At 44.3% G+C, this 26,203-nt stretch overlaps 1 protein-coding gene across 2 annotated transcripts in view; it reads left to right on the forward strand.

Moving 5' to 3' along the window:
- Positions 1–26,203, forward strand: part of LOC119971727 (diacylglycerol lipase-alpha-like) — a 367,691-nt gene that overhangs the window by 305,015 nt on the left and 36,473 nt on the right. For both annotated transcript variants that reach the window (XM_038807684.1, XM_038807683.1), the window contains 3 exons: positions 3,806–3,999; positions 12,242–12,371; positions 16,609–16,760. In XM_038807684.1, the coding sequence (XP_038663612.1) occupies positions 3,806–3,999; positions 12,242–12,371; positions 16,609–16,760 (476 nt within the window). The remainder of the gene's footprint in view (positions 1–3,805; positions 4,000–12,241; positions 12,372–16,608; positions 16,761–26,203) is intronic.

Genomic DNA, 26,203 nt, shown 5'->3' on the forward strand with positions numbered 1-26,203 from the left:
TCCCTGTAGATATGTGAAAAGAATGAAAATTCCTTTGCCCTCAGCCCTTCAAACCGCCACAGGTCTGCTGCCCCATTCGCTCCATAAATCCCAACAACTCCTTCACCGTTGCCAACACCCTCATAGATCTCGGTCATGGTCGGTGCAGCCTAGTATCCAGCACCGTATTAAAATCGCCCAGTCCATGATCAGCCGATGCGTGTCCAGGCCCAGAATCTTTGCCAGGAGTCGCCTCGTGAACTCCACATCATTCCAATTTGGGGCATAAGTATTCACCAGCACCACAGGAATCCTTTGCTACCTCCCACTCACCATCACAAATCTCCCCCCAGGGATGCCACTATGCTACCCAACACAAAAGAACACCCTCTTATTAACCAGCACTGCCACCCCCTTCATCTTCATATTCAGCCCCGACTGAAACACCTTTCCCACCCATCCCTTCCTCAGCCTTATCTGATCCATCACCTTCAATGATTCTCTTGAAAAAACACAACATTCGCCTTCAAACTCCTCAAATGTGTGAACGTGCACGACCTCTTAAATTGGCCCATTTAATCCCCAAACATTCCATTAAATCAGCTGGGTCGTATGGGTTGAGGAAGTTGGTCGAAGATTCCGACCCCACACATGCTCTGCATTCTTCATGGCCTGCGTTCCCTCAATGCCTTCGGGCAACCCCACAATCCGGAGAATCTGCCTCCGAGATCGATTCTCTAAATCGTCCACTATCTCCTTCAGCTTCTTTTGCCCATCCACCACCAGTGTACTCTCTGCCTTCCATGAGGCCTGCTGGTCGTCATGGTCCGCCACAGACTCTTCTACTTTTTTGAGCGACACACTACAGGTCCACAGATCACTGAAAGGGCCAACACAGGTGGAGAAAGTAGTCAAGAAGGCATACGGCATGCTTGCCTTCATTGGCCAGGGCATTGAGTATAAAAATTGGCAAGTCATGTTGCAGCTGTATAGAACCTTAGTTAGGCCACGCTTGGAGCATGGTGTTCAATTCTGGTTGCCACACTACCAGAAGGAGATGGAGGCTTTAGAGAGGGTGAAGAAGAAATTTACCATGATGTTGCCTGGTATGGAGGGCATTCGCTATGAGGAGAGGTTGAATAAACTCGGTTTGTTCTCACTGGAACGGTGGCGGTTGAGGGGGGCGACCTGATAGAGGTCTACAAAATTATGAGGGGCATAGACAGAGTGGATAGTCAGAGACTTTTTTACAGGGTAGAGGGGTCAATTACTAGGGGGCATAGGTTTAAGGTGCGAGGGGCACGGTTTAGAGGAGATGTACGAGGCACGTTTTTTACACAGAGGGTAGTGAGTGCCTGGAACCCGCTGCCGGAGGAGGTGGTGGAAGCAGGGACGATAGTGACGTTCAAGTGGCATCTTGACAAATACATGATTAGGATGGGAATAGAAGGATACGGACCCCGGAAGTATAGAAGATTTTACTTTAGACGGGCAGCATGGTCAGCGCAGGCTTGGAGGGCCGAAGCGTCTGTTCCTGTGCTGTACTTTTCTTTGTTCTTTGTACTATGTGCTCCTAATCACTGCTCCAATCTCTCAATGGCTGCCCGAATTGGGTCTGCCACCTTAGCCAGGTCCTCTGAGACTGCCTTCCTTGCTGCTGGAGCGTGTCTGTTAAAAACTTCACCTAGTGTTCCGTGGACCACTGAATGAACAAGGATGCCACAGAGCCCTCTGCCATCTTTCCTTCTGTCACACTTTCCAAAAGTTCCTGGTCTGACTGTTGTCCCTGTACAGTTGCATCCTTGTTTGATAGGGCTGAGACATGCCCATCCGAAGGAGAATCCTAAGCTCTGTCTGTTCCTGTTCCTTGTACCAGCAAATACCCCTGTGAAAGGGTAACGAGGACCAAACAATTACGCTTCAAGCACGAGACAGCACATTTGCCACCACTCACTCCATGGCCGCCGCCGGAAGTCAATTTATTAACTGTTTTCTCAACCTGTCCTCAATGATTTATGAACATGTACATCCAAGTCCCTCTGCTCCTGCATTTCCATTAAAATTGGACCCTTTATTTTATGTCGCCTCCTCATTCTTCTGACCAAAATGTATCTCTTCACACTTTTCTGTATTAAATTTTATCTGCAACGTGTCTGCCTATTCCACCAGCCTGTCTGTATTCTCTGAAATCCATCACTGCCCTCCCCACAGTTCACCATACTGCCAAGTCTTGTATCATCTTCAAATTTTGAAATTGTGCTTGTACACCCAGATCTAGGTTATAAATATAAATCATAGGTCCCAGGTTCAATCCCGGCTCTGGGTCACTTTCCATGTGGAGTTTGCACATTCTCCCTGTGTTTGCATGGGTTTTGCCCCCACAACCCAAAGATGTGCAGGGTAGGTGGATTGGCCACGCTAAATTGCCCTTAGTGTTGGGTGGGGTTACTGGGTTATGGGGATAGGGTGGAGGTGTGGTCTTGGGTAGGGTGCTCTTTCCAACAGCTGGTGCAGACTCGATGGGCTGAATGGCCTCCTTCTGCACTGTGAATTCTATGATACGCCAAAAGGCCTACTTCTCCTCCTATGTCTCATGATCTTTTAAATCCCAGTCCATCAGTCAGATTTTTTAAAATATGGGTACATTTTAGCTATTTATATCTGGGTTTTTTGTTTTATTTGCTGATGGGTGTGGCATCACAGGTAAAGCCAGTTGTCCACCCCTAACAACTTCTCAGCATTTACCCTGCCAAGCCCCTGAGAATCCTATGTGTCTCAATAAGGTTGCCTCTCATTCTTCTCAACTAGAATGAGTACAGGCCCAATCTCTCCTCATAAGAAAATACCTCCATACCGATGGTCAACCTGGTGAATGTTCTCTGGACTACTTCCAATGCCACTATATCTTTCTTTAGATCTGGGGACCAAAACTGCTCACAGTATTGCAAGTGTGGTCTAGCTAGTGCCTTGTACACTTTTAGGAAGACTTCTCTATTTTTATACTCAATTCCCTTTGAATAAAAGCCAACATTCCATTTGCCTTCCCTATGATCTGCTGAACTTGCATTGCCGATGCGGTACAACCCATTAATTGGAGAACAGCTGGGAACTTGCGTTACTATTCTCTGGGAGGCCTGACAAAATTACATTCCAATCAAGCAATTACTGGACAGTGTCAGGCCTCTCATCTGATTCTGCCTCCAAGAGAGTGAAGGTCCCGCCTCGGGAGCTACAGACCTCTCGCCAATGCTGGCAACACCACCAGAAGTGCTGACCACTACCTTCAGGGATTGTCGAGAGATCCCTGGAGAGAGGAGATAGTAGGCAAGATTGGGGACGTGATGACGTCACAAGCGATCGGGACGGAGGGAGGGTGGCTCCTTCAAGGCTTTCCTCTTCCCAATGTCCGTTTCCTCAATTGGGCACAGAGACGAGAGACTCCACCCTCTTCTTGGTAGGCTGATGCCAAACCTGATAGGTTTGTTGGGTGGACCTCTTTGCTGGCGAGTTCCTTACCCACCACTGGTTTAATACTGCCAGTGGCGGGTGAGAAGGTTGCCTCCCCGAGAATTAATTGGAGGAAAGCAGCATAGTGGCAGGATCTACACCGAAGCCCTCCCACCAATTACAGGGCCCTGTCCGGGGAGGTAATTAAATTCCACCCATAGTGTTCAGTTTACACTTGAAAATGTTGAAATTTCAGTTCAAAATGAAACATGTGACAACACAAACTGTGACTGGTTATCCTGCTTCTTGTTATAATCTTGTATTATTGATGAATAAGATAATTCTAATTCCCTAATTTTTAAAAAAATCTCTTCTGTAGTGGAGAATTATCATGGGCGGTACTAAATGTATTCCTAAATCTGAATTGCCGGACGATGAAGAAGTGACTCACGTTCAGAGTAACAGACAGTGGACCTATCCCAGTGACCTTACTATTGCTCTTTCTGCTAGCGTCCCACTCTACCCACCAGGTCGGATTATTCACGTGGTACACAACCACCCGGAGGAAAAGTGGTAGGTATCTGCAGAGTTGAAAATGCCGCTTCATAATGTTTCTTGTCAGCCTATGGGTCTTTTTTTCCAGCTTATTTTCCTGTGAATTTCTAGAATATGTGTTAACTGAGACAAGAGAGCTATTGTGATGGTCCAGCGAATAACTTCTTAACTTTCCTTCCTTCCTGCTTTTCATGAGAAAACCCCTGGTTCATCTGTTGATTCAACTTTTCACCCAAGTTATTAATCATGCAGGTGAAGAAAATAGGAAGTTGAGTAAGTGTACTCAAGTTTGCACATGCCATGAAGTCAGCAATGGTGCAGATTTATTTTAAGGAGAGGTTAAGTAGGTTGGGCCTATACTATGCAGTGTTGGTCTCAAGCAGGTTAGAATGCAAAGGGAGGAAATTTCAGTCATAGTGATCTTTGGTAAAATCCCATCATATTTGTATTCAGTTTTGGGCATATGATCTCAAAATGTATTCTGACTTTAGAGCAGTTGCAATCCAGATTCACCCAAATAAAATATCAAATTAGAGCAATCGGCTGTTCCAGAGTGAAATCAGCCAACATTTTTTGACACAAAATGTAGGAGAAATGTGGAATTCTTCCTCAAAAGGCTGTGGATACTGAGACAGTTGGAGCTTTCAAGATTGATATATTTTTGTTAGTCAGAGTATTGAGGGATTTGGAGAAAAGACAGGAAAATGTAATTAAATGCAGATTAGCCATGATCTAATTGAACGTCCCAATTGGGGGGGGGGGGGGGGGGGGGGGGGGGGGCTGTTGGGTTACTGGTATAGGGTGGATACGTTGACTTGAGTAGAGTGATCATTGCTCGGCACAACATCGAGGGCTGAAGGGCCTGTTCTGTGCTGTACTGTTCTATGTTCTATCTGCTCCTGTATCTTATATTTTTAACTACATGCTGTGCTTAGGTCTTGCCAGTTGGCACAAAGTTGCTCAAGAGCTCTCTGTCAAAACCTAGTTGCATAAATCAGAACCTACAGCATCCATAATTTGATATATAGAACACATAATTAATCTGCAACCAGTTACACCTGCCCTTGCATATATAGGTTTTGAAATGTTTTGTGTGACATGTTGCTGGAAGTGTGAGCTAGTAACATCGCAGCCAAGGAAACACAAGTCTGAGACTTGGGTGAATAGGTTCACCAACTGCACATCTCCTTAACTAATCTCATTGGATGACTGTAGAGTTAACAGCGCATGGACATAGCAACAAGTGTAAGTTAGAATGGATGGAGTTAATATCAAATCAGGTGTCGAGAGCAAAATCAAGGAAGGGAAATAAAGATTGCAATAAGAGAAAAAGAAAAATGATAGAAAGATAAGTTAGAAAAAATAAAATCCAAAATTTAACATTTAAAAAGAAATTTTAACAATTAAATAAGAAAGAACAAGAATCCTATTTATGATAGTTAACATTCAGTGCAAGATTATGTTAACTGCAGTAATTAAAACTCACTACATTAAAAGGGTGCCTTTACTGAAATTTCCATGTCATAAATTTGTGTTCGCAAATACAGCTACTTTTTGACAATTAATAAATTTGAATGGTGCTATTTTCACGAAACTAACAGCAGAGCAGCAGATCTCAGACGGCACTTCACAGATATTTGACGTTAACTGGAAAACTGGGTGTTGCCTGAATTTGCTTTTCTATTTGTGCATAAATAATAAAAAGATTTAATTACCTCACTTATTTTGGTGGCAACTAAACATGATTCAGGGTTACAATGTCAGGTCTGCGGCAGTTTTTCTTTTAGTGAGATGTCAAGAGATAATTGTTCCGTCATACAGTTCATTCTAAAGTTTGAAGGTATACAGTAAATAAATCATAAGGTAGTGATTTTATGATTCCAAGTTTGAAGGTTGCAGGAGAAACAATAACTGAGGAAGGTGAACTCTCAGGATTAAAATTAGGAAAAGAATGAGTTCACCTCAGACAAACTGGGATGTTTTTACAAATTAGTGTTTACTGGTGTTGGTGTTGGCATTATCCTCCGTACAGCATGCGAACAAATAACCAGGGTGCTCGGCCACATCTTTCTATCACTCTGATATCAGAATTTTGTTAGAGGTTATTTATTTTTCAGCTTTGCTTCTTCCTCAGCTAACAGGCAGGAATATGGGCCCGCAGCCCTCTGGTATATCTTCCAATTGCTGGTTGTTAGCATGAGCCAAGACAGCAAGCATCAACAGGCTATTTATTTACATGTGGATATCACTGCAGACCTCTATACTATTTTCAGCTCATGTGAACACAGTGCACTTAACAGCAGTAGCCACCCGAGCCAAATTTCCCCCACCCTTGCCCACAGTTACTGCAATTCACTGTGCTACCTCAACTACTGCTTTGCCCAAAGCAAAGTAATTGGTGCCGATCAGGGATCATAACTGGAAGTAATGCATTAGCATGGCAGGAAATGCATTTGCAACTGATAGAGTAGGGGGGTATTACAGCTGTTTTATGTTCCTGTGTTAGTTACAAGTTATGCAAACCCTGGGCAAAATATGAGCCACATTAACTACATGTCCTATTCACATTTCCCATTTTTCTTTTTTTTTTAAGAATATTTTTATTGAGGTATTTGAAATTTTTTATAACATTAACAAAAACAATAACATCCACATGGCAAAATGAACATTTCCCTCCCCATCCCAACTTCGCGCACTTCAACCAAACAACAACAATCCACGCCCCCCCTCCTTGGAATACTGCATCTGCTGACATTTTAATTTTCCCCGAGAAAGTCGACGAACGGCTGACACCTCTGGGAGAACCGTAACATTGACCCTCTTAAGGCAAACTTTATTTTCTCGAGACTGAGATACCCAGCCATGTCACTAACCCAGGTCTCTACACTCGGGAGCTTCGAGTCCCTCCACATTAATAAGATCCGTCTCCAGGCTACCAGGGAGGCAAAGGCCAGAACATCGGCCTCTTTCGCCCCCTGAACTCCCGGATCTTCCGACACTCCAAAGATCGCTACCTCCGTACTCGGCACCACCTGTGTTTTTAGCACCTTGGACATTGCCTTAGCAAAACCCTGCCAAAACCCTCTAAGCTTCGGGCATGCCCAAAACATGTGGACATGATTTGCTGGGCTTTCCGCGCCTCTCGCACACCTATCCTCTACCCCGAAAAACTTGCTCATCCGAGCCACTGTCATGTGTGCCCGGTGGACTACCTTAAATTGTATCAGGCTAAGCCTGGCGCACGATGAGGAGGTATTAGACCTGCTTAGGGCATCTGCCCATAGACCCGCCTCTATCTCTCCACCTCGCTCATCCTCCCACTTGCCCTTAAGCTCCTCCACCGGAGTTTCCTCCGCCTCCGAACGCTCCTGGTAAATATCCGATACCTTCCCCTCCCCCACCCAAGTACTGGAAACTACTCTATCCTGTATCCCCCGTGGCGGCAGCAGCGAAAAGGCCGGAACCTGCTTTCTCAGGAAGTCTCGCACCTGCAAATACCTAAAACCATTTGCTGGTGTTAATTTAAATTTATCCTCCAAAGTTGTCAAGCTGGAAAAGGTCCCATCTATAAATAGATCCCCATCCTTCTGATTCCTGCCCCCTGCCACCTCCAGAACACGCCATTCAGCCGACCCGGTACAAACCTATGGTTGTTATAAATCGGGGTCCAAATCAATGCTCCCTCCACTCTCTTATATCTCCTCCATTGCCCCAGAACCTCAGAGCCGCCACTACCACCGGACTTGTGGAGTTTCAGGTCGGCGAGAACGGCAGAGGTGCTGTTCAATGCTCCCAGACTGGTGTCTTTACATGATGCCGCCTCCATCCGCTCCCATGCCTACCCCTCCCCCACTACCCACTTCCTAATCATGGCTATATTAGCCGCCCAGTAGTAATTGCAGAGGTTCGGCAGCACCAACCCACCCTCCCCCCGACTGCGCTCTAGCAACACTTTCTTCACTCGCGGAGTTTTACTCGCCCACACAATGCCCAAAATAATCTTATTCACCCGCTTGAAAAAGGCCTCAGGGATGAAAATGGGAAGGCACTGAAAGACAAATAGAAATCTTGGAGGACCATCATTTTTGCGGTCTGTAGCCTCCCCGCCAGCAGGAGCATGTCCCATCTCTTAAAGACCCCTTCCCCAACCCAACAATGTCGCAGGTCTCAATTTCATTGATCCTAAAACGGGAGAAGGATCCAGAGCAATGCGGGTCATACAGGCCCATTTCTCTGCTGAATTTGGTTGCCAAATTGCTGGCTAAGATACTGGCCACAAGGATAGAGGACTGTGTCCCGGGGGTGATAGGGGAAGACCAGACGGGATTTGTTAAGGGCAGGCAACTTAAGGCCCCTTTGATCCACCAACCCGGATAGGTTTAACTTGTGTAGTACCTCCCATTTCCGGGCCACCTGGATTCCCAGATATCGAAAGCTCTTCCCTACCATTCTAAGCGGCAGTTCTCCCAGTCTCTTTTCCTGCCCTCTTGCCTGGATCACAAACATCTCGCTTTTCCCCATGTTCAATTTATACACCGAAAAACTGACAGATTCCCCCAAGATTCGCATGACTTCCCCCATTACCCCCAATGGGTCCGAAATGTACAAGAGCAGGTCATCTGAGTAGAGCGAGACCCGGTGATCCACACTCCCTCCCGAACCAGCCCTTTCCAGTTCCTAGAGGCTCTTAATGCCATGGCCAAAGGCTCTATGGCCAGAGCAAACAGTAACGGGGAGAGGAGGCACCCTTGCCTTGTCCCTCGGTGTAGTTTAAAATACCTCGACCTCAGCCGGTTCGTACGCACACTCTACTGGTGCCTGATAGAGCAACCGCACCCAGTCGATAAAGCCCTTACCAAACCCAAACCTTCCCAGCATCTCCCTCGTGTAGTTCCACTCCACCACCCGATCAAAAGCCTTCTCCGCATCCATCTCTACCACCACCTCCGCCTCCCCTGCTTCTGAGGGCACCATAATAACATTTAGAAGCCTTCGAACATTGGCCTTAAGTTGCCTGCCCTTAACAAATCCCGTCTGGTCTTCCCCTATCACCCCTGGGACACAGTCCTCTATCCTTGTGGCCAGTATCTTAGCCAGCAATTTGGCATCCAAATTCAGCAGAGAAATAGGCCTGTATGACCCGCATTGCTCCGGATCCTTCTCCCGTTTTAGGATCAATGAAATTGAGACCTGTGACATTGTTGGGGGGAGGACTCCCTTCTCTCTTGCTTCGTTAAATGTCATCAACAGCAGTGGGCTCTGAAAATTTCTTATAGAATTCCACCGGGTAACCGTCGGGCCCCGTGGCCTTGCCTGACTGCATGTCCTCCAGCCCCTTGATTATTTCCTCAATCTTAATTGGGGCCCCCACCAGGTCCTCCTCCACTCTCGGGAACCTCAACCGATCCAGAAATTGCCTCATCCCCTCCACTCCAGCCGGGGGATCCGACTCATACAATTTACTATAAAAATCCTTAAACACCTCGTTCACCCCCACTGGGTCCAGGACCGCATTACCATCTCTACTCTTTACCTATCTCTCTGGCCGCCTCTCTTTTCCTGAGCTGGTGCGCCAACATTCTGCTTGCCTTTTCCCCGTACTCATAAATCGCCCCCCTTGCCTTCCTCAACTGTTCCACTGCTTTCCCTGTAGTCAACAGCCCAAACTCCACCTGTAACCTCCGCCGCTCCCTCAGGAGCCCCGCGTCCGGAACCTTCGAGTATCTCCTGTCCACCTGGAGTATCTCCTCCACTAATATATCCCTCTCAGCCCGTTCCACCTTTTCCCTGTGGGCCTGTATCGAGATTAATTCCCCTCTGACTACTGCCTTCAAAGCTTCCCAGAACGTCACTGCAGAGACCTCCCCCGTATCGTTTATTTCCAGGTAGCTCTGGATGGACTTGTTAACCCGCCCACAAACCGCCTCGTCCGCTTGCAACTCTACATCCAGTCTCCAAAGCGGGCCTTGCCCTCTCTCCACCCTAACCCGTAGATCCACCCAGTGCGGGGCATGATCCGACACTGCAACAGCCGAATACTCGGTATCCACCACCTTCAGTATTAACGCCCTGCTCAGAACAAAAACGTAAATGCGAGAGTATACCTTGTGGACATGAGAAAAAAAGGAAAACTCCTTCGTCCTCGGTCTTACAAACCTCCATAGGTCCACACCCCCCATCTGTTCCATAAAACCCTTAAATTCCTTTGCCTCAGCTGGCCTCTTCCCTGTCCTGAATATTGACAGGTCGAATTCCGGATCAATGACTGCGTTGAAGTCCCTTCCCATGATCAGGTTATGTGGCTCTAAATCTGGGATCTTACCTAACACCTGCATCATAAATTCCACGTTGTCCCAATTTGGAGTATATATGTTCACAAGTACCACTCACACCCCCTCCAGCTTCCCACTCACCATTATATACCTACCCCCCTTGTCTGCACGATTCTCCCAGCCTTAAATGCCACTCGTTTGCTGATCAAGATCGCTAACCCCCTGGTATTTGAGTCCAGTCCTGACTGAAACCCTTGGCTAACCCACCCCTTCCTCAATCTCGTCTGGTCTGCAAGAGCCTGCGCCCCCCCACTTCCTCAAGTTCCCCCTCGGGCCGCTGCCATTCCCGACCTCCCATTTTTCCCCTAATAACAGTTCCTTCCCTGTCAACAAAGCAGCTCCCCCTCCCCCCCCCCCCCCCCCCCCCACAGCAACAACACTAAAAACCCAATCCCCCAAGTCAAGCTCCAGCTTAACACCTGTCTACCCCCCACTGCACTTCCGAGAGTCAGCTGACCCGTGCTTACTCGACAGCTCCCACCCCTGGCACCAAGCAGTCTGTCTCCCTATTGTTCACTCCTCTCTTTCCCCCCCCCCCCACATGAATAAACATTTTAACAGCATCACAATCCCCAATAAACGACAACAGAAGAAAAACAATGAAGAAACAAACCCTTTAGAAAAATAGTCACCCAAAAAGCAGAACTAAATTCAAAGACCCCCCCCCCCCTCCAAACAAGATCTCTGCAAGACGAAACAACCTTTAACCATCCACACAGCCCATTATTTCACACAGAACTACTTAAATTTTTACAATCCAGCACCACAAACCACCGCCACAGAACTTCTCCGAGGCTTAAATATCTTTTAATTCGCTTCCAGCTTCTTTTCTTTAATAAAGGGTCCATACTTCGTCTGGTGTTTCGAAGTAGAAGTCCCTTTCCTCATGTGTGACCCACAGACAGGCTGGGTACAGCATCCTGAACTTCATCCCCTTCTTAAAGAGGGACGTTTTTGCCCGATTGAACCCATCTCGCCTCTTGGCCAAATCCGCTCCCAGGTCCTGATAAATACCCAACTCACAGTTCTCCCACTTGCTGCTCCGTTCTTTCTTGGCCCACCGCAAAATGTGTTCCTTGTCTATAAAACGGTGAAAATGTACCACCATGGCCCTCGACGGTTGGTTCGCTTTGGGCTTCCCCGCAAGGGCTCTGTGCGCTCTGTCCACTTCCAGGGGGCATGGGAACGCCCCAGCTCCCATCAACTTCTCGAACATGCCCGTCACATAGGCCCTCACATCCAATCCCTCACTGTCTTCAGGGAGGTCAACAATTCTGAGATTCTGCCTCCTGGACCTATTCTCCAGCTTCTCCTGCATTCTTTTCTGGCAGTCGTTCGTCATCCCTACCTTGCTTTCCAGCACGGTTATATACTCCTCATGCTCGGACAACCTTTGCTCGACCTCATGGATCGCTCTCCCGTGGGTTTCCTCATTCTGAACCACTTGATCACTCAAAGCCTTAATCGGGTCCAGCGTGTCCTTCTTCAGCTTGGCGAAGCAATCATCGAAAAACTTCACCAGCTGCTCCGTTGACCACTGCACCGTCTCCTCGCGGCCCTTGCCTTCCGCCATACTGCCCCGTGTTCCCAGCTGTGATTGCTTCTCCCTTATAGGACTTTGTTGTCTCACCCAGCCACTTCTGGTGCAGTTCTCCATACACTGGAGGGGGATTTCTCCTTACTGTCTCACTCTTCATTGATTTATCCCATAAAATCCGAACAAAACCGGGGGACAAAGGTCCAAAAGCCCGTTACAGGCGGGAGCTATCAAAAATCAGAAGTCCACGTTTTTCATATAGACTGATGCACCAACCATTGTATATCAGCCCTCTTGATTTATCAAAAAAGAATGTGGGATTGTGCCAGGGGGATAGTTGATTGCATTCTGCTGTTATCTCCTTGGCTTACAGTCATTTTAATTTGTACAGTTGCTGTGGTCAGGAAGAGTCAACTTACTATGCTATTTGGAGTGACAACAAGACGTTGGATGAGGTCATCATCTCTGCTGCTATGCTGAACGAGCACATGCCACATATTGTTATGGATGGTCTACACAAGGTATTTGTCAAACTGATTTTACTCTGAACTGACTGAACAAAATGCAGTAATGTGCAAAACCGATGATCGGTGATAAACTGTTTTAGCATTTTATTCTTTGTCTTCTACAATTTGAGTTAAAATCAAGGCCAGAATGATTGATTGAAAAGCTCTCTCTCTATTGGATATAATGGTTCAATATGAAATGAATTCAGAAAGTTTTATATCGGTGCATCATGAATTTGAGCCCATAAGATAAACATAATCTTGTGTTGTGTTGTGACTTACAAATGTCAGTTTCATTTCCAAATTCTCGAGGATGGCTAATGTGAGCAAGGACAAATGTCACAATTACAGTTTGGGATGCTTGGCAAAGATTGGGGAAATGGTGAACAAAAAAATGACTTCACTCTGCTGTAAAGTACTTTATTCAACAGATAATGCTGCTGACATTGCACAACTGGAATTAATTCTTCCATCCTTCAAAACTAACATCCCTCATGTTGATGAGTGCAAGACTTCATGCACATCGGTCTTTAACAACATCTAGTTCCTTTCTGTAGTTTTTGTTGTCTTGCATTGTCTTTATCTTACATCAGTCTTACATTGAATCTCCTGTGTTCTGTTTTGAATGGAGTCCACAATCACTTTTATTTAGCACAATTCCGTGTAGTGCCTTACTCCACAGCCACCATCATTCTCCTGCTACCCTGGGGAGAGATGAATGCTCATGATCTCAGTTATGCTCCCAGGATAGTCACTGCTCAGAGGCCAGGCTGTGGAAGGGGCATGGTAAACAGTAGCTCATTTCAAGGAATAACCTTACGCCTGAATGAGAAAAAAGGTGAAACGGCAATAAGCTTCAGAAATAAAAACAGACATATCTGCAGTTTAGGCAGCATCTGTGGAGTGAGAAACAGAGCTAACATTTCAGGTTGATGACCTTTCATCAGAACAGTTCTGATAAATGGTCAGTGACCTCTAATATTAACTCTATTTGTCTTTCTACAGATTCTGCCTGACCTGATTATTTCCAGCATTTTCTACTGTTCTTTCAGATTTCCAGCATCTCCACTAGTGTACTTTTAAATTAATGAATTCCTGATCTGTGAATTTTTCAAGCTGAGCAAGCTGTAAATATGGCACAAGAGATGTAGCCTAATGCAACGACTAAACAGAATATACATCACAAGTACTCCTAAAGCCACACTACATGCTAATGCATTATGTGTTCATTTTTATATGACTAGATGTCAGTAATGTGTTGCTCTGAAAACAACCAAAACCTGCAGATATTTCATTTAGCAATCTGTAATTTACATTTGTGGCGGGGAATTTTTTTAACATCTTGTATGGTGGAATTAAAGGAGAAGATACAGATATAAATCCTGTAAATGATGTGAGTGTACAGGGCATTTCCCCCGAGAGTGTCCATAAAACAGTTATTGGGTGTGATTGGTCAGGGAGCCATTTGACTGTACTGTCAAATTAAATTTAAAAAAAAGAAAGGATACCAATTGGGACTGTGTGAACCCCAAGAGAAGGAAAGCAATCAGTGGGTCTGAAATTGAGTACAAGAGTCAGCATTGAGTACAAGAGTCGGCAGGTCATGTTACAGTTGTATCGGACTTTGGTTAGGCCACATTTGGAATTGGCAGTTCTGGTCGCCACATTACCAGAAGGATGTGGATGCTTTAGAGAGGGTGCAGAGGAGGTTCACCAGGATGTTGCCTGGTATGGAGGGTGCTAGCTATGAAGAAAGGTCGAGTAGCTTAGGATTGTTTTCATTGGAAAGACGGAGGTTGAGGGGAGACCTGATTGAGGTCTACAAAATTATGAGAGGTATAGACAGGGTGGATAGCAACAAGCTTTTTCCAAGAATGGGGGTGTCAATTACAAGGGGTCACGATTTCAAGGTGAGGGGGAGAAAGTTTAAGGGAGATGTGCGTGGAAAGTTTTTTACGCAGAGGGTGGTGGGTTCCTGGAATGCTTTGCCAATGGAGGTGGTAGAGGCGGGCACGATAGCATCATTTAAGATGCATCTGGACAGATATATGAACAGGTGGGGAACAGAGAGAAGTAGACCTTGGCAAATAAGCAACAGGTTTACATAAAGGATCTGGATCGGCGCAGGCTGGGAGGGCCGAAGGGCCTGTTCCTGTGCTGTAATTTTCTTTGTTCTTTGAAATGTAGAGTGAGAAATTTTAAGTGTCTAAATAACTGCTCAAGAAATTCACATCCAATTTTCAAGAAGGTTATTGAAATGAATTAAAATATATCATGCGCAGCACAGTTGATAAATGGTCTAAACCACCCCGTCCTGAAGTAATTCCCAGTGTTTAACTTGTCGCTGCCAGGAACAAAGCAAAATCAGCAAGTTCAAACTATATTTTTATAAAACAGTTAAGTTCAGGTGTTCTAAAAATATTAATATTTTGAATTTTTATTTTTTATTTAATGTACTGGGGCTTCATCGCACTTATGTTCAGTCTCACCTGTTAGTTGTAAATTTGTTTGTGAACCAGGTATAGTAGTGCATGTAATTCTAAGTATGTTTGAAGGGAATCAAGCAGTAGAGTTTGGGGATTAAAGGATTGTAAATATTAAGTTGGAGACTGCTCAGCATACGGTTATTCAAAAGTCCAATCCTGGATGAATTTGACAAAAACTTAGTTATTTAATTGGCTGGTGATATTCAAATTACAGCACTATCAATTCTGTTGCCAGTGGTGACAAATAAAACTCTAATAAGTAGCATAATTTTGAGAAAGTTAACTCTTTTTTTACAAGGGTTCATTCTGGATGCATTAGCTTTCCTATTTGGCAAGGGTGTCCTTCCTCATTTATTTCATTCCATATTCCAAACTTGTCATTTTGCTAACCTCAGTGAAGGAGACGTACAATTAGAGAAAGTCTCAGCTTTTAAACCTGTGATGCCCAGTAAATGCTATTTTAAATGGAAATGCACATCCATCACTCCCTGGAGTGACATTAACAATTTGAGACAATTTTTTTCTCTCAGAGCAGAATGGCCTAAAAGATGAGAGCTAATAAACATTCAGATCTTTGACTGACAGTATCAATTCCCCTCTGTGTGCAGGAGTGTGATGGTGAATGTTAGAAGAATCGAAATGTATTTTTCTACAAAGGTTCAACTATGTGGTCATGTCGTAGAAATCAAAAGAAAAGTGATAACGTTTGAAGTGTATTGACATGAGTAATTCATCAAATGAAAAGCTGAGGCAAAAATCTGTTACAGAAGCACATAAGATGATTAGATATTACGCTGCATATTCTGTGTTGGATATAGAGTGCTCCCACAGCATTGCTCATGAACCACTTGCATTTCATGGCAATTGAATTTAAAATCCTCATTATTGTGTTTAAGATGTTATCTGAATGTTTCCTGGGTTGGGGGAGGTGTAAAGCGACTTAAACAGTTCCCACCCTGAGGTTGCACCACAGATAATGAGAATAATTAAATTAATTTACCTCAGTAAATTTGCGTGGAACTCTTTTTATTAAGCAGTAACTCCTGTCATAAGTGCAGTACAACTGGCATGGTCTATTAGGGCTAAAAGGCCTGTTTCGAGAGGAAATTCAAAACCAGTGTGTCACAAAAACATGCACGGGTTGATCTTTTCAAGTTCTCATATAGCTAGCCTTGTTACCTCAATGAGCAAAATTGCAAACATTGCTAATTTTGTGCTGTGGCTCACATTCTTAGGAACTGGGTTGAACTTTCGTAACAGACAAATTGGATTTACCATAAAATCTCTGCAGAAGAAGCTATTTGGCCTATTGAGTCTGCACTGAACTTCTGAAAGTGCTACCTAGGTCTTCTCACCTACCCTATCCCTGTAACCCCATGCATTTATCATGGCCAATCCACCAAACTTGCACATCTTTAGACTGTGGGAGGAAACTGGAGCACCTGGAGGAAATCCACACAGCACAGGGAGAATGTGCAAGCTTCACCCAAGGCTGGAATGAACCTGGGTCACTGGCACTGTGAGGTAGCAGTGCTAACTACCGTGCCATCCGTTAAAACTTGATCCCAATAAAATTCAAACTAAGGTGAATTTAAATCAAGATTCTGAATATAATCCAATGTAAAACCCAGTCCCCAATTTAACTTCATTACTAAGTGACTTCACCTCTTTTTAAGAGATAATCTAGAAAGGATGAATTAAGTCAATGTGAACTGATTCACTTGGCTTGTAGCCCTTTAAAATAATGTATCTTCCTTCCTAACCAGGTCTTAGAAAATTACAACAAGGGGAAGACAGCTTTACTAGGAGCAGCGAAGGTAATGGTCAGCCCGACAGAGGTGGATTTGAATCCTGACATGGTTGTTCAGCACCAACCTCAACCAAAACATGGAGACCAAAGAAGGAACACCAGTCTAAAGTAAGAGTACACCACAGTAAATGTAGTGGTAAATACAAAACAGAAAGTCCAAAACTGGAGAGGGGGTAAAGTATGGGTATGGCTCAAGTTCTCTTTGCTTTGTTGAAGGTAAAGATTCAGAGAACCTGAATAACAAATCTGTGTGCATATCATGAGACAAAAAGTCAGAAGAAAATAAATCTTGCCTTTTCTGTTCAGTTGTCAAAGCACACTCAAAAAACAGATTTTGTGCTCCAAAACAAAATGGGCATCACATGTAAGTGGAAGGTCTCAAAACCTAACTGAAATTTACAGGAAGACATAGAAAGTGTGAGATCTACCTTATGCATGGAATATATTTAGAAAATAATGGCTTGTTGACAGACATTGTTAATGTATACCCATTCTTTTTTTAAGACATTTCTTCCGCCCTCTATAGTAACTCACTCTTTTATGTGTCCTTAATTGCCTGGATGGATGAGGTTAATTAAAGATGGTAATTTCTCTGCAAGTGCAGGTGGCTGTCAGTCACAAACCAAAGTCGGAAAATGCAGCTACTCATATTAGGCACAAGGGCTTTGGATTGCAAGTTGCAGTCTTGATTAGTGGTTCTGGTGGAGCACTGAATTAAGTTGAGATGCCGGGTCAGATAAAGGAAACACAACACAACCTTGATTAGACTTTATTCAGAATACTCTGTCCATCTTTTGCTCCCTCATTTGGTGGGTGATCTTGAGCCTTTGGAAAAATGATCAGAGAAACTCCACAAGAATGATTGATTGATTGATATTTATTGTCACACGTACCGAAGTACAGTGAAAAGTATTTTCTGCGGCCAAAAGAGCATACACAGTACATACATAGTAGACAAAAGAATAGTCAACAGAGTACATTGAAAATGGTACATCAACAAATAGTAATTGGTTACAGTGCGAAACAAGGGCCAAACAAGAGCAGCATCGGGCTTCGTGAATAGTGTTCTGACAGGGAACAGATCAGTCCAAAGGAGAGTCGTTGAGTCTGGTAGCTTCCCAGCTTATCAGTAGGCTTAAAGAGTTAGGTCTGTCTGGTTTAGAAATGCGTATGTTCGGGTGATTTAATGGAAGTCTATAATGAAGGAATTAGATTGTTTGCATGTTTCGGGAGGAAATTAAGAATGTGGTGATTTTTAATATATTAATTAGATTGGGCGAGAACATGCACAGAAATTAAGGAAGGGAAGATTTTTTTATTTATTCTTTCACGGAATGTGGGCATTGCTGGTTAGGTCAGCATTTAGTACTCTTCCGTAATTGCCTTTGGGACGTCATAGTAAGCCGTCCCTTGGATGCTGCCGTTCATCTGGTTTAGGTACATCGACAACGCTTGCAATAGGTTGGATGTGAGGCAGAGAATAGTAAATCTTTGGACCAAATTGCTGGCTTGTGCTGATCGACATATCTTCAAGACAGAGCTGAACTGATTCATAACTGCAACAAAGATCGTATCTTGCCGAGGTAAGTATCAAATGATATAAGCAATGATTAATTTAATCTCCTGGTCTAGCTTTCTTTTCTTAGAGGGATCAGAGAATATTTTTCCAGAAGTTTTTCCTCAACTGGATTTAGGTTCATATCCCATTTTCATCCAGGAAATTGCATGGCATGTAGGAAGTATAGATTCTCTTGATGTGAACTGTATGAGACAAGCTAAGTGGACTTTCCCTGACAAACATATTTGTATGTTCATAACAACTTTCTGAACAAACCAAATATGGCCTGCATACTTAATTAATTAACTTGGGCTGGTTGATTTTCAGTATGTTTTATCCTGAGTTATGGACAGCAAGAGATGTGGGACAATGTTCTTCCCAATTCTCTCACCTCTCGGCTGACCGCAACAATGTGTATTTTTGAGAACAAGTGCTTGAACCCTTTTGAGTGCTGTGTCTGTACAGCACAGACACAAACAGGCTTTCTTGAAAGTTTAAAAATGTTTATTTCCAGAACTCAATGTGAACACAATACCCACTCCCCAAACACTCAGGCACCCAACACACATTATTTTCCAGAGATGTAGTATGTACTTAGATTGTTATTAGGCTAAAACAGAAACATGTCACTTTACATAATCATTAAGATGGTGGTTAAAAACGCTGCCGGCCTGAAGGATCCCTTGAAGACAAATGGAGTTTTAAACTTTCTGGCTTTGTGGATGAACCTCGAGCGAAGAATTATAATCTCGCAGGAAAACAAATTAACCCCTCCTCACTGCTTTTGATCCTTTTGAGGCAGGGTTCTTTCCTTTCTTTGGGAGTGGGACCTCTCTCTGAGTTGCTGGTCCTGGCTGCCTTGCTAGGTTGCTCTTGTGGATTAATAAGGTATTAGCTCCCTCTCCGGTGATGACGGAATCAACATGTTCTATTGTCCATACAGGGTTGAAGTTGATGTAATTGACACACAATGGGAAAATGTTGATGTCTCATCGGCGTTCCAGCTGTGGCCCACTTTATTGAATTACTTTATTTGAAATCTCATCTTTGTAGGGCCAGCAAATCTAGGAGCCATTGTCATTTTAAGTCCCTTGGATTGAAATGGTATGGGGTAATCGATCAGCACCCAGCAAAGCCTTTTATATTTTAAGTCACATCCCTGAAATATGTCAGACATTTCTATGCAGATACCACAAAATAAGTCACCTGACTTTCTGTAGTCTATTTTGTGAAGGTACAGTGTCATTATTTCATGTGGCTTTTTAAAAGTAAAGTCACCATATCCCTATATGCTTGACGGACACATAACATGACTGTAACATCATTTTGCAAACTCAAGGATAAAAGTATATTTCTTGGCACTTTTTTCTTTATTTCAAAATGAAAAAGCATAAAACACAATAGCAATCATTCACACACCTTCATCTCCATCTGCTCTTCCAAAAACACATTGTTACTTGTAACATTTGCTTATTTTACAATATGGGCAATATATTATCCCTTGGGATGAGACAAAAAATGCTTTTCTGTCCTTGGTCAGTAGGTAGCTGACCTTGGTAGCTAGGAATGCTGGTGAAAGAAACTTTCAACCTTTAAATCCTTATTGTGTGTTGTATTTCTACTTGCCTGTGCTTGTAGTACTTTGGGCATTTTAATACGGACAGCCTTTGTTGATTTTGAGCTGAGTGAAAAATCAAATTCGACACTTAGTATTTGAGAGGATTGGATTTCACAGGCTGCTGGAGAGATAGCTTTCCTGTCCCAACGAGCTTAGTATGCAAATTTCCATTACTGCTTTGTCTCTGGGTGTTGACAAGTTGCTTTGGCTCTAAGAACCTTAACCCCTTACCACTCTTTCCACAACACATTGGTTTAGCGGTTCAGTTTCAGGCTGTTGGTAATTCTTACTTCAAGGGTAACATAAGGTGTTAGACCGCCTTTCAGCCGAGGCAATGGACCTAGGCTCTCTCCTTGCTCCTGCACCTGTTCTTATTGGGGTTTAAATTTAGGTTACTAAGTCCAGATGGCCTGTGATTTGGATCTGCTTGTTTGAATGTTACGTGCACAGATCTGCACTGGCTTCATTTTCAGGCCTCCTGTGGTTTTCATAAGAGTATTTTAATTTTCCTCATACTAACTTCCTTCTTTCCTGCATTTCTGGGGTGACCTTTCTCCTGATCTGTCCCTCTAGGACTTTGCTATTTGTTCAGACTCCATTCCACTCACATGTGGTAACTTAATTACTTGAGGCATGCTCCTCACTTTCTGCTTCCTGACCTGGGAAGTTTGCTTGTCTCGATTTAATCTTTAAAGAAGGTATCTGCTAAGCACATCTCTGGCTCATTTCTCTCACTGTCTGTGGCTTTTACTTTAACATTTTTCCCAGTCCCTCCCAGCCAATATAAATTCTGACCGCTTTAACTCCACTTGTTTTCTCAACTCCTTGAGCCTCTGCTGCATTTTGCTTTTTAGCCTTTCTAGCATCTACAATTTCTGAGGATTTTCCAGAACCTTTGGGGATCACACTTTGCATCCAGCCAGGTCAGTACCCAATAAATGATCCACACTCTGCATGGGTAAGCCTGGTCACCCCCACTATTAATAACAGTGTAACCAATGGAACATCCAAACATTCTCCGGTAAGTCCCTTAACCAATCCTTTCGCATTAACTCTGCTTTCTAGTGAAAACTCTCCATCTCCTGCCGCAAACAAACAGTGTAAGCCACCAGTATCTCTTAGAATGCTTATCTCATTTCCTGGTTCCTTAGAAAAGCTATGGATCATTTTCTCTTTAAGCAAAAAAGCTTTTACAAACATTCAGGTCTGTAGCTGGTACTTGAACATAAACTTACAGACTGCCTTGTGGATTAATAAGGTATCAGCTCCTTTTCCAGCTAGTTTCATTAATGTGATGACAGTATCAATGTATTTCATTCTCACAGGACAATCCCCTCATCAGAGCACTTAGCCTAGTGAATACTTGTTGCATTCCCTCCAAAGCAAGTATATTCTTTCTGAAGTAAGAAGACCAAAACTTTAATAGTACTCCAGTGTGGTCTGCCCAAAGCCCTATATAATCGCAGCAATACTTCTTCCAATTTCTTTACTTATGTATGCCAAGGTTTTGCAACAAATGCTTCTATTTGCCTCTATAATGCTTGCTATATCTGCATATTAACTTTCTCTAATTTGTGCACAAGGACATTTAGACCTTTGTGAATACCACATTTCATAGTTGATTGTCACCATTTTGTTTATTAACCTGCCTGTATTCTTTTGCAGTCTCGTTGCAACTCCCTCAGAGCTTCCTTTCCAATTTAGCTTTGTACCATCTGCAAACTGACCTCTTTCATGTAAAGACTGGGTGAGTGTGCTTAACACTCAATTTGGCTCTGTTTCTTTACTTAGCTCTGGAGTCGTCAGGTATCGTTAAGATACCGCCACAAGTTCAAGGTGAAGTTCAAAGCAATAAAACCATACACCAATTAGTAAGTTCAAACAACTGAGTTTATTATAATACAATTATGATAACTACCCATGCACACGCTAAAAGGATTAAACTACTCCTGCCGCTAAATAAACTAATACTTATCTCGAAGGAACTGCCGGGTCAGGGAACAAGGCCTCTTGCTCTGCTCTGGTCTGCAGACTTCAGGTTGGTATAAGTTAAAAAGGGGTCAGGAGTGTCTATCTCTGGTAGCGATCGTTGTGAGACACTTACTCGCTGGCGGCTGCTGTCCCAAACCCTCTCCTCGCTCTCCTTCAAGGTCTTCTTGGCAAAAGCTGGTCGAGGTGCTGGTCCACAGAGGAGAGCTGGTCAAGGAGAGAGGAGGGCTGGACAAGAAGAATGAACCATGTGTGGGACCTGTTTTTTATAGGTCCCAGGGATCCGCACCCCTTTGGGCGCACTCCCTTACCTGCTTGGAATCGATTGGGTCTCTTCCCAATCGATATGTTTGAAACCCCCCCAATACTGAGGCTGTTCCTTAGCTACTGGGCGGGCTTTCAGGCTCTTTGTTTTCGAACACTGCTGGTGCCTGGGTGTCTGGTATCCTTTACAATGTTGCAGTTACTTACCCATTTGTGTCCATTGTTTCTGGAATCGTTCCATTAACATGCTAACTATCTCGGAGATTGCCTCATTAGTATGCGGAATGTTCGTTTCGGTGCTGTCTGCTTTCTTAGCAGGCAGAATCCACACCTGCTTGGTGCAGCCTGCTGGTACTGCAAGTATTGTCCATTTTATCCTATATGCTTTGCGTTCCTCCATTTTGTATTTAGGGAATGGCCAACTTCGGTGGCTACACTCACTCCTTGTGATCCTCATGAGAGATCATGAAGGATCACCTAACTACGGTGTCTTTGGGTCCCCTGAGCTCAGTGAGTTCCATGGCTTCTATTCTTTCCTCAACTATGGCAAAAAAAATTTAACTAACAATTTCTGATTGGCGCGATGTCAAAGGGGACATGCATTACCAATTCGAATCGGGAACCTCTAACTATCTCAATAAACTACTCTCATCTCATATTCAAAACATTCTACAACATTCTAAATCCTTACTCATTCATACAACAGCATCTTTATATTTCATTTTCTGACTCGGCAATCGAGCGCAGAACATTATAATACATCCGCAATAATCTTTATTTACAGATCGTATCAAAATTAAATCCTTTATTATACATAAAGGGATTGGGGGAATTGGTGGAATCCGAAAATGGGGGATTGTACTCTGTACACTGTTGAGGCCCGCGAGCGGTGGGCTGTCCTTCTCCATTTCCTCATCCTGAGGGTCTGGACTATGATACATAGGACTGCAATAACCAAGAATGATTCTATTACATATGACAAGTTGTACCATGTCAGAAATTTGGTACACCAGGTCGGGGTACTGTTACCATTGACTGGGCTGGGGTGGTCTGGGTTTGGGAGAAGTTAGCAAACGTTGTACTGTGGGAAAGGGGGTCCGCGTCCACGCGCAACCACACAGATGCCACAATAGCTAAAAACATAGCAATTCGAGTGCTCTTCATCTCTTCTCTTCTGAGATCTTGCTGTGCTGTTGCTTTGGTTCCTTTCCTGAACGTCCGAAAGCTAAGGGGATCAAGCATATTACCTGTTAGTGTTCAGCTTAATATCTTGACTTTAAGTATATCTGTCCTCTTGTTCCAATGTTCCCTTTATGATGGTCACCTCCATGTGACTCCTTCATTTTTTTTTCAAAAAGCGGATTTAGGACCAGACATATACTTATCTTAAACCAGTGCGAGCCGTCTCGCGGGGTGTTGAAATTTACCATCCCAAAATGTTCTTGGATGTAAATAGCATATGGAGTGGCGCCCGAAGGGCTACCTTAAACAAAATGAAACCAAGTTTTAGAAATGAAAGGTCGAATGAGTTGCGTATGGGCCACGACGGGTAGGAGTTGTATGGGATCCCTGGGTAGGCCGTGCTGTGCTGTACCCGAGCTTAGCTGACCAAAGTGGGTGGTCCTCAGACAGGGCGGGTCCTCAATGCCGTTTCTCCACTGCCTGAGCAACCTGAATCAAACTGGCAAGAATGTAGTCGTAGTGGAATTGCAGCCTCTATTCCCAGAATAGAGGGGCACCTAAAAAAGGGGGAGGAGCCAAGATGCTCCTTGTGAAAAGTTGAGCTGGGCTCCAGACATTTCAGATGAGTCAAGTTCTCAGAAATATCTGCGGACAAACTAACGTGCATGTGAGGTGGTCACAAGCTTTTCAGCTGAAAAGTAAGTGGCCAACCTCCAAATTAAACATTTAACAAACATACAAACAAACATACGTGCAGGTTCCATCAGAAAGGACAGCGCTTCTCTCAAGCGGCTCCTCTTTTTACATCATCTGGACACCTCACTTTTCTTCATTCTCTGCGAACAGGGTCGCAAAGGGGTTGCCGTGTCGAGAGTCAGACATTAAGTCATCCTCTTCTCCCAGATCCCATACCCTTGTATGGATCAGGCTTCAATCTTTGCATTGTGTGACCGGGGGTCACACTCATCGTTTCGGACAAGTCGCCAAGAATTATCCCTGTGCCAAATCGTGGGGTCTAAAATTGAAGGAGCGTTGTCGGGGTCGTCAGTGTTGGGTGGTGGGTTTGGGTGTGGGTCTGGATATTTAATGTAGGTGATCTCCATATCACTGTTGTCGGGGTCATAGTCGGTGAAGTGGGGGCTGTAGGGTGGGGTGCTGTGGCTGTCCTCAGTCTCACAGTCACTGTCTCTGCTGTGGCAGCTTGTGGGCGTTCTGGGGCGTGGTCTGGAGTCGGTGGGCGGAGTCGAGGTCGAGTCCTATGAGGAACTGGTCTGTGAGGAGGAGGGTGGAAATGTGTCTCTTGTGGGCGGGGCGAGGTGTTCTGCTGCATCTAGCAGGACATGGTGCGTGTGGTTTAACTGTGTTCCATAAGTCCATAAGCCTTTAGCTGGTTAATGTGAAACCACGCAGTCTTACCGTTGGGGTACTTTATCCAATATACCGAGGGGCTGATTTTGTCCGAAATTGAGTACGGGCCGGAAAATTTTGGAGCCAAAAACGTGCTGAGGTTATACACAGATAGCATAACCTGTTGCCCAACCTGAAATTCTGTGGGGTGGACATTTTTGTTGAAACAGGCCCTGCTCTGTTTCCGCCTTTTACCCAATTTTACTGCGGCTGCTAACTGTGCAGACCTTACAGTCTCAACTAATTCTTTTACTGCTTTCTCGTGTGTGAGGGCCGTCACTTCTGGGCTGGTCATGTCGAGTCCTAAAAGGAATTCTGATCCTTTCATAGGGCGTCCGGTCATGAGTGTTTGTGGGATGAAACCTGTAGATGATGAAACTGTATTTCGTATGAACATTAGTGCGAATGGGAGCACTGAATCCCAAGTCGAATTGTTCTCCTGTACCATCTTCCTAAGGGTCGATTTTAGGGTCCGATTCATGCGTTCTACTATCCCACTTGACTGAGGGTGATACGCAATGTGAAAATTCTGTTTTATTCCGAATATGGTCAGGACGTTCTTCATGACCCGTCCTGTAAAATGAGATCCCTGATCTGACTCTATACTTCTGGGGAGACCCCATCGCGTAAAGATGTGGTGGGTCAGCATCTTTGCAGCTGTCTTTGCTGTGTTGGTGCGTGAAGGGAATGCCTCTACCCATTTGGTAAAGGTATCTATGACCACCAGAACATATTTTTAGCCATTCCTGCAAGGGGGCAATGGTCCTATAAAATCGATCTGGAGGTTTGTCCAGGGGCCATTAACGGGGCGAGTGTGGCTGAGTTGTGCCTTCTTTGAATACCTCTCCGGGTTATTCTGTGCACAAATTAATCAATTCTCTATAGAGTGGGTTACATCTTGTCTTAAATTGGGCCACCAACAGAGTTGTCTAAGGTGTGTTGTGGTAGGGTCGATCCCTTGGTGTCCATGACCGTCATGGAACAAGGCAATCATTTGATTCCTGTCCTGTTCAGGAACCACATACAATTTATCTTTTATGATCACACCCTCATGTGTGGTCAAAGCGTGCTTGAATTTATCGTACTGAGCCACAAAGTTTCCTTTAAAAATGTCCCGGAGATTTTCGTCCTGCTTCTGTGCCTGTACTAAATCTTCTATCTCTGTCTGTGAGACCTGAACTGCACTCACAGGGGCGCTAGATTGGGGTGTCCAAAAGTGACCTCGCCTGGAACCTGCTTTGGCCAGTGCGTCGGCTTTTACATTTCCAGGGGGAGATGACCTATGATGACTTCTAACTTTGATAGTGCCATACGTCCTATCCTTTGCCTTCTCTAGGATATGGCGGAGTAATGGGGCTGATGGGAGGGGCTTCCCGTATAAACTGTCCGAATATATGTCTGCTGGGCTGGGGAACGAATCTGGGTGGTCCACTATATAAGCAATGGCCGTGAGCTCTGCTGCCTGCACGCCTAAGTGACCTGGTAGTTTTAATGCAATCTCTTCTAGTGCGCGACCCTGCGCATCTTCAACAT

The sequence above is a fragment of the Scyliorhinus canicula genome, chromosome 9 (assembly GCF_902713615.1).
Source record: "Scyliorhinus canicula chromosome 9, sScyCan1.1, whole genome shotgun sequence".
In the NCBI taxonomy this organism is placed as follows: Eukaryota; Metazoa; Chordata; class Chondrichthyes; order Carcharhiniformes; family Scyliorhinidae; genus Scyliorhinus; species Scyliorhinus canicula.